This window comes from Lethenteron reissneri, chromosome 37, assembly GCF_015708825.2.
Source record: "Lethenteron reissneri isolate LAM-NWPU_2019-01 chromosome 37, ASM1570882v1, whole genome shotgun sequence".
NCBI lineage: Eukaryota > Metazoa > Chordata > Hyperoartia > Petromyzontiformes > Petromyzontidae > Lethenteron > Lethenteron reissneri.
In genome coordinates this window covers 13,660,975-13,675,784 of record NC_083815.1, presented here as the reverse complement: position 1 = coordinate 13,675,784, position 14,810 = coordinate 13,660,975, and the positions used below count along the sequence as shown (strand labels likewise).

At 43.4% G+C, this 14,810-nt stretch overlaps 1 protein-coding gene across 2 annotated transcripts; it reads right to left on the bottom strand.

Annotated features, from left to right (window-relative positions):
* Positions 1-951: 951 nt before the first annotated feature.
* On the bottom strand, positions 952-13,550 carry LOC133351462 (V-type proton ATPase subunit E 1-like). Of its 2 annotated transcripts, none has more exons than XM_061566689.1 (9): positions 13,372-13,550; positions 8,706-8,771; positions 8,120-8,229; positions 7,453-7,519; positions 6,810-6,899; positions 5,286-5,354; positions 2,052-2,146; positions 1,744-1,831; positions 952-1,180 (listed from the first exon to the last, which is right to left on the bottom strand). In XM_061566689.1, exons 1-9 carry the CDS (start codon positions 13,402-13,404, stop codon positions 1,118-1,120), a joined length of 681 nt encoding a protein of 226 aa, XP_061422673.1. In that variant the 5' UTR covers positions 13,405-13,550; the 3' UTR covers positions 952-1,117. The 2 variants fall into 2 exon arrangements, with proteins under 2 accessions (XP_061422673.1, XP_061422674.1); XM_061566690.1 differs by having other exon boundaries at positions 8,706-8,814; positions 13,372-13,533.
* Between the last annotated feature and the right edge of the window lie 1,260 nt (positions 13,551-14,810).

The following is a 14,810-nucleotide window of genomic DNA, read 5'->3' as shown; positions in this document are numbered from 1 at the left end:
GAAGGGAGAACCAAGCAGCCTTTGAGTGTCACCGATTTGCTGTCGCAGGGTATTGGTTTATACTTTTTAATTATCAAAATGTGTAATATGTTAAATAATCATTTTTCAAATCAATCTTTTCATTTAATTTTGTAAAACTACTGAAAATGGTTCCTTTATTTATGAACATATACAGGATTAATATTATTAAATGAAAATTGTAATATTTTTGATGTCTTGTTTTTTTATTGTTGTATTATATATATAATCCATTAAACATACTTTGGATATGCGACCTTTCACTGCTGGTAGTTATCGGAACGAGCGCGTTGTGACAACGATGGGACAGTGTCTAGGCTACGTGATTCCCCCTCAGTCATGCCTGGCAGATTGCCAGAACTGTCCAATTTAGCAACATTGGTATTAGGAGGCTAACCCTCGCCTCCACAGTGCTGGATTACAGGCGTGTGGCATTGCCACCGGCACATCTTGAATTGGTGTCTGAACGCGAGCTGCCTGAACTAACACAAAACTTAACGACAGTGGTGGAGTACAAGCCTGAATTTAACCATGGTCAGGAATATAACTAATGTCCCTGCGTTCGTAGTGTAGTGCACAAACCACTGCACCACTGCTCTCCACGTTTACATGAGTACATGGTGTTTTTTGTTGTAATTATGCACTCAAGTGTATTCAATGTGCTTTTAGATGTGTTATCGTTTGACATAATTTACTGAGAACACGTGTCCAGGTCCATGCTTTGAAAATGGTCGAGAATCTTGAGCAGCGTACGAGTGGACTGCATGCACAGGTGCTCGGATGTAGGTTTGTTTGCGGGAATGTTTGTGTGTGCAGGCTATGCGAGCCTGCCAAGGTACAGAAGTGCAGTCCCCGGTTAGCGTCTGGCTGTTTCAACAACACCTCCCACCTCCGATTAGCACGGTTTGGCTATGTACTGTGCGACAAGTCAAATGTACATACACCTCTTTATTTCACACCATCACTCGGGAAATGTAAACATATTCTGAATATATTTACGTATTAAACTAACCATTTGATTATATTGGTCATGGCCTTGACCAGAAGGTGAGGGCAAAATGAGTGCAGATGAGCTGCTTGTGGAGGTTTTCCCAATTCTTCAATCGTTGAACTTTCGGTTGGAGTTTTTACCATACAAATACACGCGTATTTCAGGCATCATCTGGAGGTACAAAGACACGAAGTGCAATGTTACATGCAATGTTCTAAGGGTTATTTCTATTATAAATTTTGTCTCTAACAAAAATGTTATTGAATGAAACAACGACATCTTTATTGGGCAGTCACTTGTATTGAAATTTACGCTTAGCACAAAAAGAGACAGCTTTAAGAAGTCACTCGGGCATGTCATGCACAACGGTGGCTAGGAGATGTTAACTACTTCGCCTGGTATACAGGAGGTCGTGGGTTCGATCCAAACCCTGACACTTGTATGTTTGGAAAGTTTGCATGTCTCTCTCCCTGTGGTCGCGTGGATTTTCATCCGGGTCCTCCAGTTTTTCCCTCAACATTTAGAAACATGCATTTAGAGTATTTGTCTGGTATAATTTCCACATGAAAAGCCACTTCTTTGAGCTATAATTTGTGGCCAGGTCGCTTCTGAAAAATAGCTATATAGCTCAGTGGGGCTTATCAGGTAAAATAAATAAAATTCTGTTTTAATATAGTAGTTTAGACTCGATGGAGTTTGATGGATGGCAATCGCCCCATGGTGACGCAACTGACCTGGTGGGACAAGAACTCCAGCCGGCTGTCCAGGGTGTTGGACACCTTGATCTTTGCGTTGGCATTGTACAGCTCCACACCTCCACATCTGTATCAACCATTGTGAAACAATGCATGGATCGGAATTGCAGATCAACACCAGCAGATCATGAGGCATTCACAGCTGCGCCACTAGTGTGGTTATCCAGACACGCTACAGCACTCGGCCTGTGCTAAATCAACTGAGATGAACTACGTATTTCTATCGGTGGACTTTGCTCGGCAAGGTCGCGCGGGTGTTGGTGAGGACCAGGATGATGGGGACTGACATGTCAAGAGGCAGGAAGAGCTGCTCGTCCACCGTGATGCAGATCTCCTTCTTGGTGGCCGCGCGGTACGTGGGAATGTTCTTGGTCACGGAACTCTGGGAAAGGGTCCAGTCACATGCACTTTAGTATATGCATGTTAATTACAAACCTGATACATATAAGAATAGGGTTTACCCTTTCTCGCAATAAAACAAGTGTTAAGATGTTAAAACACCAAACTGAAACCTTTTGCAAGGAATCATGTCTGCATTAACCACATATACTTGTGGTGAACATACCAACAAAAAACATTCTCTGATAGTATATGCATTGTTTTTGAAACTGATTGGTCCACACTAAAGACAGCTTCCTTGAGAGCCTAGTCTCAACAGTGTTAGACCAGAGGACGCCAAAAGGCGAACAGCACAAAGACAATGCCACTATCAGAACATTGAGAGCTCGGGGTGAGCAGCTACAGTGAGGTAAAAAAGTATTTGATCCCCTGCTGATTTTGTACGTTTGCCCACTGAAAAAGAAATGATCAGTCTATAATTTTAATGGTAGGTTTATTTGAACAGTGAGAGACAGAATAACAACAAAAAAATCCAGAAAAACGCATGTCAAAAATGTTATACATTGATTTGCATTTTAATGAGGGAAATAAGTATTTGACCCCTCTGCAAAACATGACTTAGTACTTGGCAAAACCCTTGATGGCAATCACAGAGGTCAGACGTTTCTTGTAGTTGGCAACCAGGTTTGCACACATCTCAGGAGGGATTTTGTCCCACTCCTCTTTGCAAATCTTCTCCAAGTCATTAAGGTTTCGAGGCTGACGTTTGGCAACTCAAACCTTCAGCTCCCTCCACAGATTTTCTATGGGATTAAGGTCTGGAGACTGGCTAGGCCACTCCAGGACCGTAATGTGCTTCTTCTTGAGCCACTCCTTTATTGCCTTGGCCGTGTGTTTTGGGTCATTATAATGCTGGAATACCCATCCACGACCCATTTTCAATGCCCTGGCTGAGGGAAGGAGGTTCTCACCCAAAATTTGACGGTACATGGTCCCGTCCATCGTCCCTTTGATGCGGTGAAGTTGTCCTGTCCCCTTAGCAGAAAAACACCCCCAAAGCATAATGTTTCCACCTCAATGTTTGACGGTGGGGATGGTGTTCTTGGGGTCATAGGCAGCATTCCTCCTCCAAACACGGCGAGTTGAGTTGATGCCAAAGAGCTCCATTTTGGTCTCATCTGACCACAACACTTTCACCCAGTTGTCCTCTGAATCATTCAGATGTTCATTGGCAAACTTCAGACTGGCATGTATATGTGCTTTCTTGAGCAGGGGGATCTTGCGGGCACTGCAGGATTTCAGTCCTTCACGGCGTAGTGTGTTACCAACTGTTTTCTTGGTGACTAAGGTCCCAGCTGCCTTGAGATCATTAACAAGATCCTCCCGTGTAGTTCTGGGCTGATTCCTCACCGTTCTCATGATCATTGCAACTCCACGAGGTGAGATCTTGCATGAAGCCCCAGGCCGAGGGAGATTGACAGTTATTTTGTGTTTCTTCCATTTGCGAATAATAGCACCAACTGTTGTCACCTTCTCACCAAGCTGCTTGGCGATGGTCTTGTAGCGCATTCCAGCCTTGTGTAGGTCTACAATCTTGTCCCTGACATCCTTGGAGAGCTTTTTGGTCTTGGCCATGGTGGAGAGTTTGGAATCTGATTGATTGATTGCTTCTGTGAACAGGTGTCTTTTATACAGGTAACAAGCTGAGATTAGGAGCACTCCCTTTAAGAGTGTGCTCCTAATCTCAGCTCATTACCTGTATAAAAGACACCTGGGAGTTAGAAATCTTTCCGATTGAGAGGGGGTCAAATACTTATTTCCCTCATTAAAATGCAAATCTGGATTTTGTTGTTGTTATTCTGTCTCTCACTGTTCAAATAAACCTACCATTAAAATTATAGACTGATCATTTCTTTGTCAGTGGGCAAACGTACAAAATCAGCAGGGGATCAAATACTTTTTTTCGTCACTGTACATCATGGGATCTCGCTTGCCAGGATCAAAATATAAGAATAGATTTTACCCTTTTTGGCAATAAAACAGGTGTTAAGATTTAAAAACACCAAAATGAAACATTTTACAAGGAATCCTCTCTACAATAACCACATATACTTGTGGTGAACATGCAAATACTATCAGAACATGTTTTTTTGTTTGCATGTTCACCACAAGTATATGTGGTTAATGCAGACATGATTCCTTGCAAAAGGTTTCAGTTTGGTGTTTAAACATCTTAACACCTGTTTTATTGCCAGAAAGGGTAACATATATTCTTCTATTTTGATACTGGGAAGGCAGGTCTATGATAAACCTGATACAATCTAACATAACGCCAGCTGTTACCAAGAGTACGGAAACAGGCGTTGAATGCAAATGTCACGCACTTTTCACGAGAGGTATAATCTGCAACAATTGGTGATCAATGGTATAACAATGGTCTCATATTGCATGACGCATGGCTGATATGTCTAGGATATGCTTATTTATTTAAATGGAATAATATATGTCATCGGTGGATTAAAGTTATCATCTGGATAAACAAAACAAATGTTTCCCCGTGGAATTAGATTTTACAAGGCGGCCTCAGACCACTTAATTTGTGTTATTTCCTTTCAACAATCAAATCACTACTGTACATACAGTACTTGTTTTAAAGCCATAAAAAATTGTGTAGGTGTCACTAAATCGATAGAACCATCTTGTCGGGATATTTATTATATATTTTTTAAAATAAGAACCCGACCGTACAATCATTTGTCAGGTATACATGAAAACCTAATGCGCAGTGAACCAAGGTATCTGCTTTATCGGCTACAAGACCTATATGAAAAGATTGTATCCATCACCCCGCCACCATGGTGGCAGCGATCGTGTTTAGCGTATTTATAAGCAGGGAAGAAAGGGAGGGGGGAAGATATAATCCAACAAACTCGAAATATAAACTAAAACAAACGCAACAATCATTATGCGTTTCTAGGAATGTGGTTAAGTCTGAAGTCCCACCCCCACCCGGGGGACCCCCGTTTGTCCGGCTATTCATGCTGGGTTCAGCAGAAGCGGTGACCATTTAGCTTCATATTCCACTTGTTGGGATCATTCTGAAATGGGCTCTTCACTCCGTTACCCAACTCTGCGGGACCATCCTGCGCGGGCAGAATAAGCAGCCCCCGGGGGTTTCTCACCTTGACCAGGGCGAGGTCACTCTGTCGGCAGCGCACGATCACCACGGGCTCCAGCAGCTGCAGCAGCCCCTGGGTAGAGAACATCGCCAACAACGCCGCTTGCAACTCGGGCGCATCCCTGACTGCTTGTGAGGCCACCAGGTGAGCTGGTGCTTGTCCATGACAAAACACCCTCGTACCAGTTCAGCGATTCACTGACTGTAGACTGACACGAACGGCTGCACCACCGTGAGCTGACTATGTGAAGCCTCAAGAAAGCAGCCACCCACTTACTCAATAGCAGAGAACTGTGTGTGGGTGAGGAATGACTGGAAAAGTATCATATGATAATATTGCATAATCAAAATACAATTCACAATAATAATCATCATCTAATCTCTGTGCTGGGCGATGGTGTATCAAGTGGCCCGTTTCAGTTGTGCTTGTTATTTTTATGCAAGCATGTTACTTCCTTTGTGCCACTTCAGCCAAGTTCGCGGTAAACAATAGATGCATATACATACAATGTATGTTCTTATAAAAACGTGCAGTTTTACAAAATATCAGACTATATGACGTACAGTATATGTAATTACAGTATTGTGGAATCTAATTGACCATATGTATGCCGAAGCCTCATTCTCTCAATTAAAACATATTTACCTATCGTTTTCTAATAACACACCTGCACGTGTCTCCATCTATTAGACTGGGACTTTTGCAAAGTATGTTTGTTTTATTTTCTCTAAAGTGGTAACTAAATGACAGCTGTGATATGTCGTCGTTTCAGGTTGGCTAAGTTATTATGTATTGCGAATGTTTCCCAAAAGTCGAACCATGAGTATCGATTAAATACAAGCACCGATAAGCCATCATTCTGAACTACTAAACTATTCTTATGTTACTAGGTAAGGCCCACTGAGCTACATATCTCTTTTTCAGAAGCGCCCTGATCACAAATGCTCGCCCAATGTAGTGGCTTATGTGGACATTTATAGCAGCCAAATACTCTGAACGCATGTTCCTAAATATAGAGGGGAAAACTGGAGGACCCGAAAAGTTCACGCGGCCATGAACAGAGCATGCAAACTTCAAATATACAGGCATCAGGGTCGGGATCGAACCCACACATTCCTGTATACCAGGCAAAGTAGTTAAAATCTCACGACCCTTGTCTGTTGACTGCTTGTGGAATTCACTTAGAAATCGTTAACTTTTGTTTGTAGCGGGATGCACCACCTGCCTGAACTTGACTGCCCCAAGGCTCTGTTAGTCCATGAGACCAGGATCTGACATTTTACTTGTCGGTCCCACCTGAAGTAGCATAACCTGAGTGGTTCCAATTTACTTATGTGGACAATGACAGTGTATATGTGATACCAACTTGAAAATTGTGGAGATATCAATTAAATCACTCGAATTGGACATATCAATAAATCGGTACTATCAAAAATGCCTTAGGTAGTACCGATTTCTGCTCTGGCCTATGGACTATGTGCCCCAGTGCTGGGATGCTGTGTGGGTGTGCAGGCTTCAGGGATTGACCTGCAATACTAGGCCGTCCATGATCGTCCTGTACACCGTCGCGTTGCGGGTCAGCTGCACGAGCCTTCCCCTGGCCTCATTCAGTAATTCCTGAAAACGAGACCACTTAAATCAGCAACTGCGTTAATATGAGAGGTTGTACAGTCACATTTCTGCCTGAATACCATGTTTATGAGCCTTTATTTATGTGGCTCGCATTGAATTAATGAGTCGTAAACATTCATCTTTTGAAGCACACTACATTTCTTCTCTGACATGATTGTTCCTCAGACATAGCATTCACTACAATGTATGCGGTTTTTCTGTGCCAATATGAAGAAAAATACCTGGCAAAGTAAATTCAACTAACCAAGGATATGATGTATTTTTCCGTTCTGTGTAACTCCAGAACTCGCTCACTCGAGGCAGATACAACCGAAACCACGTCCTTCTTTCGGTGTTCCACTCTCATCGTGATCTCGCAAGGCCCTGCTCTTCCCTCCCATATATCAGAGACCCTATGGCCCCGAGAGCCCCTATCTCTTCCTTCCCACTCCGTGGGTTCCGATTACTTCTCTTCGCACGGTCCCTGGTCCCATGCCTGGTTTTAAACGTTTAAAATCGTGCCAAAAATACTGTGATGGTGTTTCATGTAAAAGATCACCTTTAGCAGATCATTCCTCGTCTCCAAAACCTTCAGCCGTGATTGGTTCATTAGGTTTGAAATTTGTCTGGGGATCAAAGACAGAGCGAAGTTGGCCTTTGGTGGTGCAGTGGTCACATGGATATGTCAGTGTGGGTACATGAGGGCATTACACAACACACTGAAGTGATGCAGTGTTGGGCAGTTCACTGCATGACAATTACAATTACCTGAATTCATTGTCTTTTATCAGGGGCAAGACCATGCAGGTTCATTGTCTTTTTCAAGGAAGACTAAGATACAATAACTCAGTACGATGCAACAATAGTTTCTTAACTTTAATTATAGCTTCATATTGTTTTTGACAGCGACACTACACATGTCCATGATAATGTGATATCTCTGACTATGAACAATAATCTACATCCATCACAGCGCTATGCCAATTCACTGTTGGATGAAGGCTTCCCCGTACAATGTCAGTGGGGTTTGGACAGAAAGAAGAGAGCTACAGTAGTCGAGTTGGGATGCGATTCAGGCACGGATGAGGTATGAATACGGGGTAAGGAAATTATAGATGCGTAAGACGATACACGGATCGTGATAAGTGGACACTGGGTTAGTATGTATATAATTGTCGAATGTACAGGGTACTCATGTTAGCCGCTTGTCACGTGGAATGGAATACATTTTCTTCTGCATCTCCAGTTGCTTATCCTTCTTGTCGTAGTGCTCCATTATCTTGCTTCGGTGGCTTTGCATGAGGCGGCCTTTCTCCAGGTTGAACTCTTCCTCCGCCTGCGCAGTGCCCACATCAGGGAACACGGCTCTCAGGCGCCTTCACGACGAACATCGTCTCTCGTTATATCTAGCGTATTGAGCACGAGCAGCTTTTGGAAGTGGGTAGGGTGGTGGTTCAAATACAGACGATCTCAAAGAGTGAAGCAAGAGATGATGTACATTACATTCCTCCGCTCATGTCCAATCATTAACCTCCTCGTTGTGCCTTTGATGATCTCATTGCTTGTTATGAAATTATGTTTGTGTTCTATAATTTATTTTCGAATTATTTTACGAATGAATGTATTTTCAGGGCTCTGTGTATTATTTATTTGGGTCAAATAATAACTATACATGGGAGAGTGCGTGAAAACTAAATCGCAGTGTAAAATGGATGGCACAAGAAAGAGCTGCAGCTGATTATTGTGGTATTAAAACATGCACGTGATTTTCCAAATGGAACAAGGAGTTCAAGAGGGGATTCGCCTGCTCACCTTGGAGTCAATTTCTTCCACCTTCTCCGTGGCCTCCTGCTCAATGAAGGCCACCATGTGCTTCACCTGCAGGAGCACGCATCACAGCTGCCACTCACATTGCGTGACTCTACACACGGGAAGGGCGGTCATCAAATCCCCGATATCTCATGCTTTCTCCACATTGCCACACTCCTTGTGTAACATACTTAGACTACAATCCTGTTACAGTAATGTGGCTTACGAGAGTGATTCTGGTCCTTGTGTTGGCTATTGTACTACCCCTTGTTGAATTGTGGTTCAACCGAGTATACCCCCTTGCCCGACCCAACATGATTCTGAGAAATAAATGTATGCATAATGAGTGTCAATATTTTAAGCAATTTCCCATTTTGTGAGGTATCCTAACTAGCTAGTAACTGCAAGGGAATAAAAAAGTCAGTGGACGCTTTGCATGCGTGACGTAATTTGTTTGTGCTCGCTGGTTACTCTTGGAAACCACATTGGTACGATCAATGAGTTTACAAAGGTATTTTATATCATTAAAGGCTACCATAAGGATTAACATTTTTATTATAGTTATTTTATATTGTCAGATTCATACGTGATTATTCAGCAATGACTATCATATATGATATAATTCACACATTTATCAATCACATCACTTGCCCCTTGGGACATTGCCACGTACCTTCAGGGGTCCGTGTCCCCCCGGCTGAGAACCACTGGCTTACAACTAGTGACGAAGTCACACATGCCCGAATAAAGTCGATATAGGATACACAGTTCATCAACAGTACTGTACATGCCCTTAGAATCGAGATTTACGCCTGATTGTCATTGCCTTGTGTTTTCGATTCATATCGACCCAAAGGCAAAGTGACCTGTTCGGTTCTGGCCGAGTGCGGTCCGACTGGAGGAGGCTGCGATTCTGACAGAATGCAGCCTCAGCCGGCACGGGACGCTCGACGCCTGCTCTGCCTCCATACCATCACTTAGGGTCTATCCGTGTTGGCGATTTTACAAAAAAACGGTCAGGTCCATTTAGAAGATTCCCATCAATTGTTCCAGTAAGTTAATTTCTGTGAGTGTAAAGATTCAAGGTTAGGATTCTATTCATGATTATTTTATACTGTCAAAATATGATACAGCGGCCTCTAGTACACAGCGAGGCCACATGAACCTACGTAATGTACATTAGATATGAACAGAAACACATTCATTCGTATACTTGATTCTACTTGATCCAGAAATTGAAGCATTGTGACATATATTACATTCCCCTGGTCTTGCCTGGCTGTTGATACAAATCTTACATGGAGAGTTTGGGCTTGCAGGTTTCGCGGCAAAATTATTTATTATTTATTTAGAGAGTGCATTTACTGACTTCATAATACTGTGAGCGGAATGAGTGCTGGCACAGTGGTGAGCGCAATGCGCCATGAACCCAGCTACCCGAATTCGGCTATGGCTGATATCAATGCAGAGAGATCTGAAACTGTGGCGGCCTCCATCACTTTAGGACCCCTTCACAAATCCGCACTTGACCAGCTTGGTGAGATATGGTCATACAAACGGGGGAGGGGGGGGGCGCGCTTCATCCAGCAGTGGATTAATAAAAAAATTGTACATTTTGAACTGCAACGTGAAAAACACGCAAACACTGCCATGCACAGAATTGTTTTTCTGAAAGCCCTTGAGGCTGTGACGATAGGGGTCGCTCGCCACTCGTTGTGAATCCATTTCTGGATGGTGCCGGTCCGGGCTGGATTGGCTGGACGGGCGATGGTTTTCAGCCAAGCCCAGTGTGCGGATCATTTCCCAGCTAAAGCAGCACCACCGCATTCCTGCGTTCACCAACCTCGTCACATTTAATTTGAGCCCAAAGTATCCCGCAGTCGTGATGTGCACGACTGTGCAATGGAAATGTGACCCTTAGACAGCACCAAACTTGTGTGGGCCATACAAAGCGGTTTGGTGCTGTCCCATTTATGTTTTCTAACAGCTAATATGAAGGGCAGCTTTGTTTCACAGCACACGTGGCCTCTGAAAAACAACGATGCATTGTATTGTCCTGTGCTACATAATCATTGATTTAAACAATAGAAATATAAAGATCTTCCGTATAGCCTCAATATATGTTTGGGGCAAGTGCTGTTAGCGAGCACCTATCAAGGCCGGCACTGGGCACAAGGGGTTGGGTGGCCAAAACCACGCTCGGCCGCCTTTGTCTCCCCAGTACAGATGTTTACACACCGCACCACGTAATCATTTGAGGCTGAGTCGACCTAGGGGATGGCCAGAACCGGTTCAGATAATCGTCACTGGTGTTGGTGGCCGTGAGCGGGAATCGAACCTGGGTCACCGCCTCACCGGGTAGTGCAGCGCGCTAACCGCTACACTCTCGCTCCCCGTCTCCTCTAACAACACACGCATGCACACACACACACACGCGTGGGTCACGTGGTTATAGGGTCCACAATGATCCAGCGCCTCCTGCTCGTGGACAGCGCTCATCTGAGCTGCCCTACAGCCACCTCTGCGACGAACCAGCCTCTGACCACTGGTTACTCAAGCGTTTATAATATATTATAAAACAGCATTTAGTAGTTTTATTTCAAAGGAACATTATCAGCTTACTTATACAGTATACATAATTGACCTTTCTTAAAACTAGTATACATGGTTTCAGAAACATGAGCGCTATGCTAATTATCGAAAGTTACGTGGCTTTCGATAATTAGCATAGCAGCACTAGACTAGCATTGATTCTGTCTACATTAAACAAAGCTGCCTACATGACAATTTCTCATTTTTGTCTTGGGAATCATTTTGAATCATTTGGAATGTTTTAAAGCACATTCAGTATAATGACAATCTAATTATATACCATAACCTTTGGTAATCAGTAAATACTAAATACTAACATTCAAACGAATGGCTTCACATTAATGACATTCGCCAACAATATTGATTTGTATACAACAGTATATCTCTATTACGGTATGAGAATATTTGGATTTTTCATAAAAGCTGCACTGAATGTGCGGCACTGCAGTAGACTTCATTGGGAGTTCGATATACTTTCGATATTCGCGAGCACATCACTTAGACATCTCAAACCATCTGCTGTGTGCAGCGTTAGAACACTTTCAGAAGGGCGCTCAGTGGCAGCGCTGAGCAACAAGCGAACTGAGCAAATCGTGCAAATGTTGTCAAGATGTGTGCGCCTCATTTTCAGGTGTGTTGAGTTTGTGCGTACTGGTGTACAAGCATGTATTTTGAACTTATTTCGCACACCGTAAGTAACCAACTCTGTTAATGTGCACACAAGGGTGGATGTCTCCAAGCGTGCCTCGGTTGCCTTGTTTAACAAGTGGATGTGTTCATTTGTGTGCAAGCATGAATACATTTGTACTCACTCATGGGCTATACACGTGTAGGGAAATAAAGCATGGCTCGGCTGGGCAATAGGCAAGAAACGTAGTGTTTCAAAATAATGTCTGTGAATATAATTGCACGCATTCACTGGTCACGATAGTCCTGCAAGTATAATCTCATGAGGATTATGACATTTGTTACACCAACGGCACTTCCGAATTTCTGGATTATCGCCATTATCTCAGTGCTCACAGGACCCAGTAACCCGCACGCGTCTGCTACGCACTGCCTCACGCTGACGCCGGTAGAAAAAGTAGGAGCTGGACGAAGCAGTAGTTCCCGAGAGCTGCAATACAGCACCTTAAAGATGTTCCCATGTTTAGCTCAGCGATGTTTAGTATTTGGCTAAACATTAGGACTACCACTAGCGATGTTTGGTATTTGGCTAAACCTTAGGACTACCGCTGCAAAGACGTGTGGCCATCGTGAAAGAGTTGGCCAAAATACCATCTAATATTGGGATTCCTTGGAACTCCCTCGAGTGGAGATCCTTTAGCCAGCAGTGTCGGGAACAAACAATTGTAGGGCTGCACCTTCCCTTCCTATCTTAGAGCTGATGACATCGTCGTCTACATGAATAGACTACATCCTAGTTGATTTGTGTGTTATATTATATCTCAGACATTCTTTGATGTGCAGTTAATGTTCCAAATAAAGGGAAGGTTGTAATGGCTGCTGTCCGTTGTGCTTTTAACACTGTTAGCCAATTTATTCATATTACGAGCTGCTTAAAGCTCAACATTTGAATTCCAACAAATATATATTTTGTAGTCTGTCAGTGGACCTATATTCAAGCATACATATGTTATATAGACATACGCAAAGTTCACATGAAAGCGAAAAGACTACCCTGAAATTAACACATTTGAACTCTAAATTATACATACTGTGGGAATCGGACTTGAGAAGTTTGGGTGAGTCATGGGGATAAAACAAAAAATTCAAATCCGAGTAATGAGATTTTCGCTTTATACATTAGAATTCTGTTTTGGTGTTTCAGCACCATCTGTGGCAGTACACTTGAAAATTATGTAATACGCTTGTATTACACGGTCTATTAGTAAGATAATCTCAAAACGCCCACATTTTATTGGCCACATTTACTACTTTTTTACATCAGCAGCGAGCGTTAAAAATCATCCTTCCCATGATGAGCTGACATTCCCGTAAACCAGCCAATCAATATTTTGCCTGCCTATGCATCACTCAGCATCCCCAAGTAAAACACAACGCGAAGCTGCATTACCTGCTTGAGGACATCTCCATCTGTCAGCGGCATCCTGTACTCCCGGTAATTCACTCGGTACCAGCGTCTTCACGCCAAGAGTCAGACGAGTGAGATGCGTGCCGTCCACGCTGCACGCATTTATCCTCCGCCGTGGCTTGGCGCGCATGCCTCGAACCGCCGCGCTGCGGTCCAGACGGGACCTCGTACAGCACTCTCTGGTTCCACCCTGGCGAGAACTTGGTTGCACAGACACCTTCATAGTTGTGCAACATCTATGTCTTCCCTCCTTCTGTGACCCTCCCCTCTCTCGAAATCCAGCTGTGCCCCGTTTTATTTCTTTTTGTATCCGGCTCTGCTGGCAAAACGTCATTCTCTGGGGCGTGCACAGCTCAAGAGCGATGCACCTGTACACGTGATACTCGTTAGACAACTCTCACATGATGATTAATACGTATTTCTGGCAATACTAATATATTAGGCCAACCAATACGAATGTATACATTCTATATTCTTTTCCGATGAGAAAAAAATGTGTTTTCGGATTTTGCGAGTCTGAGGGTAGGGTTTGGCGCGATCATTTATATGAGGTGAAAATGGGATGACCCCTAAAGGCTCAAAACCCAGACCTCCTCTAAAAGGGATCCAGCAAATAAAATCAGAATCAAAATTTGTATTTATACTGGAGGAATCCGATGCGCTATGAAGCTATTTTACACAGATGTCTAATCAGGGCAGGTAAAAACGTGACAACAACAAACAATACAAAAGCACGATAGGAGTGCAAAGTACAAGACAGGTATAAACAAATCACCCAAACACAACCAAACTAAACTAAACCATCCCTACCAGACAAAGCCCACTGAGGTATTACATTATTTTTCATTGCAGCAAATTCATCTAACTCGTCTAAATGCATGTTTTTAAATGTAGAGGGAAAAACTGGAGGACCTGGGATAGTGCCTGCACTATCCCAGCGCTCACCAAGGCCCGCTAGGGCTGGCACTACACCCACCACGGGGTGTCCGCGATGACGATGCATCGCACACCTCGGCCCTTCCGGGCCGGCACCATACAGTGACATCCCCGTTAATAAAAACACAAGCTCAGCAGCTTTTGTCTTTTACTGTGGCTTTATCAAACAGATTTAATGTGTAACAGTCAATGCAATGTGAAAACAAGTAACAGGAGTTAAAAATAATAACACAAGGGAATTTACAAGGAGTTCCAGAGATTACAGGACAATGAGAGAATACAATTCACATGAAAAAGATAAACTCTATAACGGTAGTAGAAAGTCCTTGGTCAGATTATGACAAGATCAACATAGTCCTAGTAGCTGAAAATGCACGTCCATGTTCCAAAACTTAGTCAAAGAACAGGGGGTGTGCTTCCTAAGCTCACAAGTCTCGGATGAAGGCCTAATTAGGGCTGCTGAGGTTGCAGACTCGCCGGTCTCG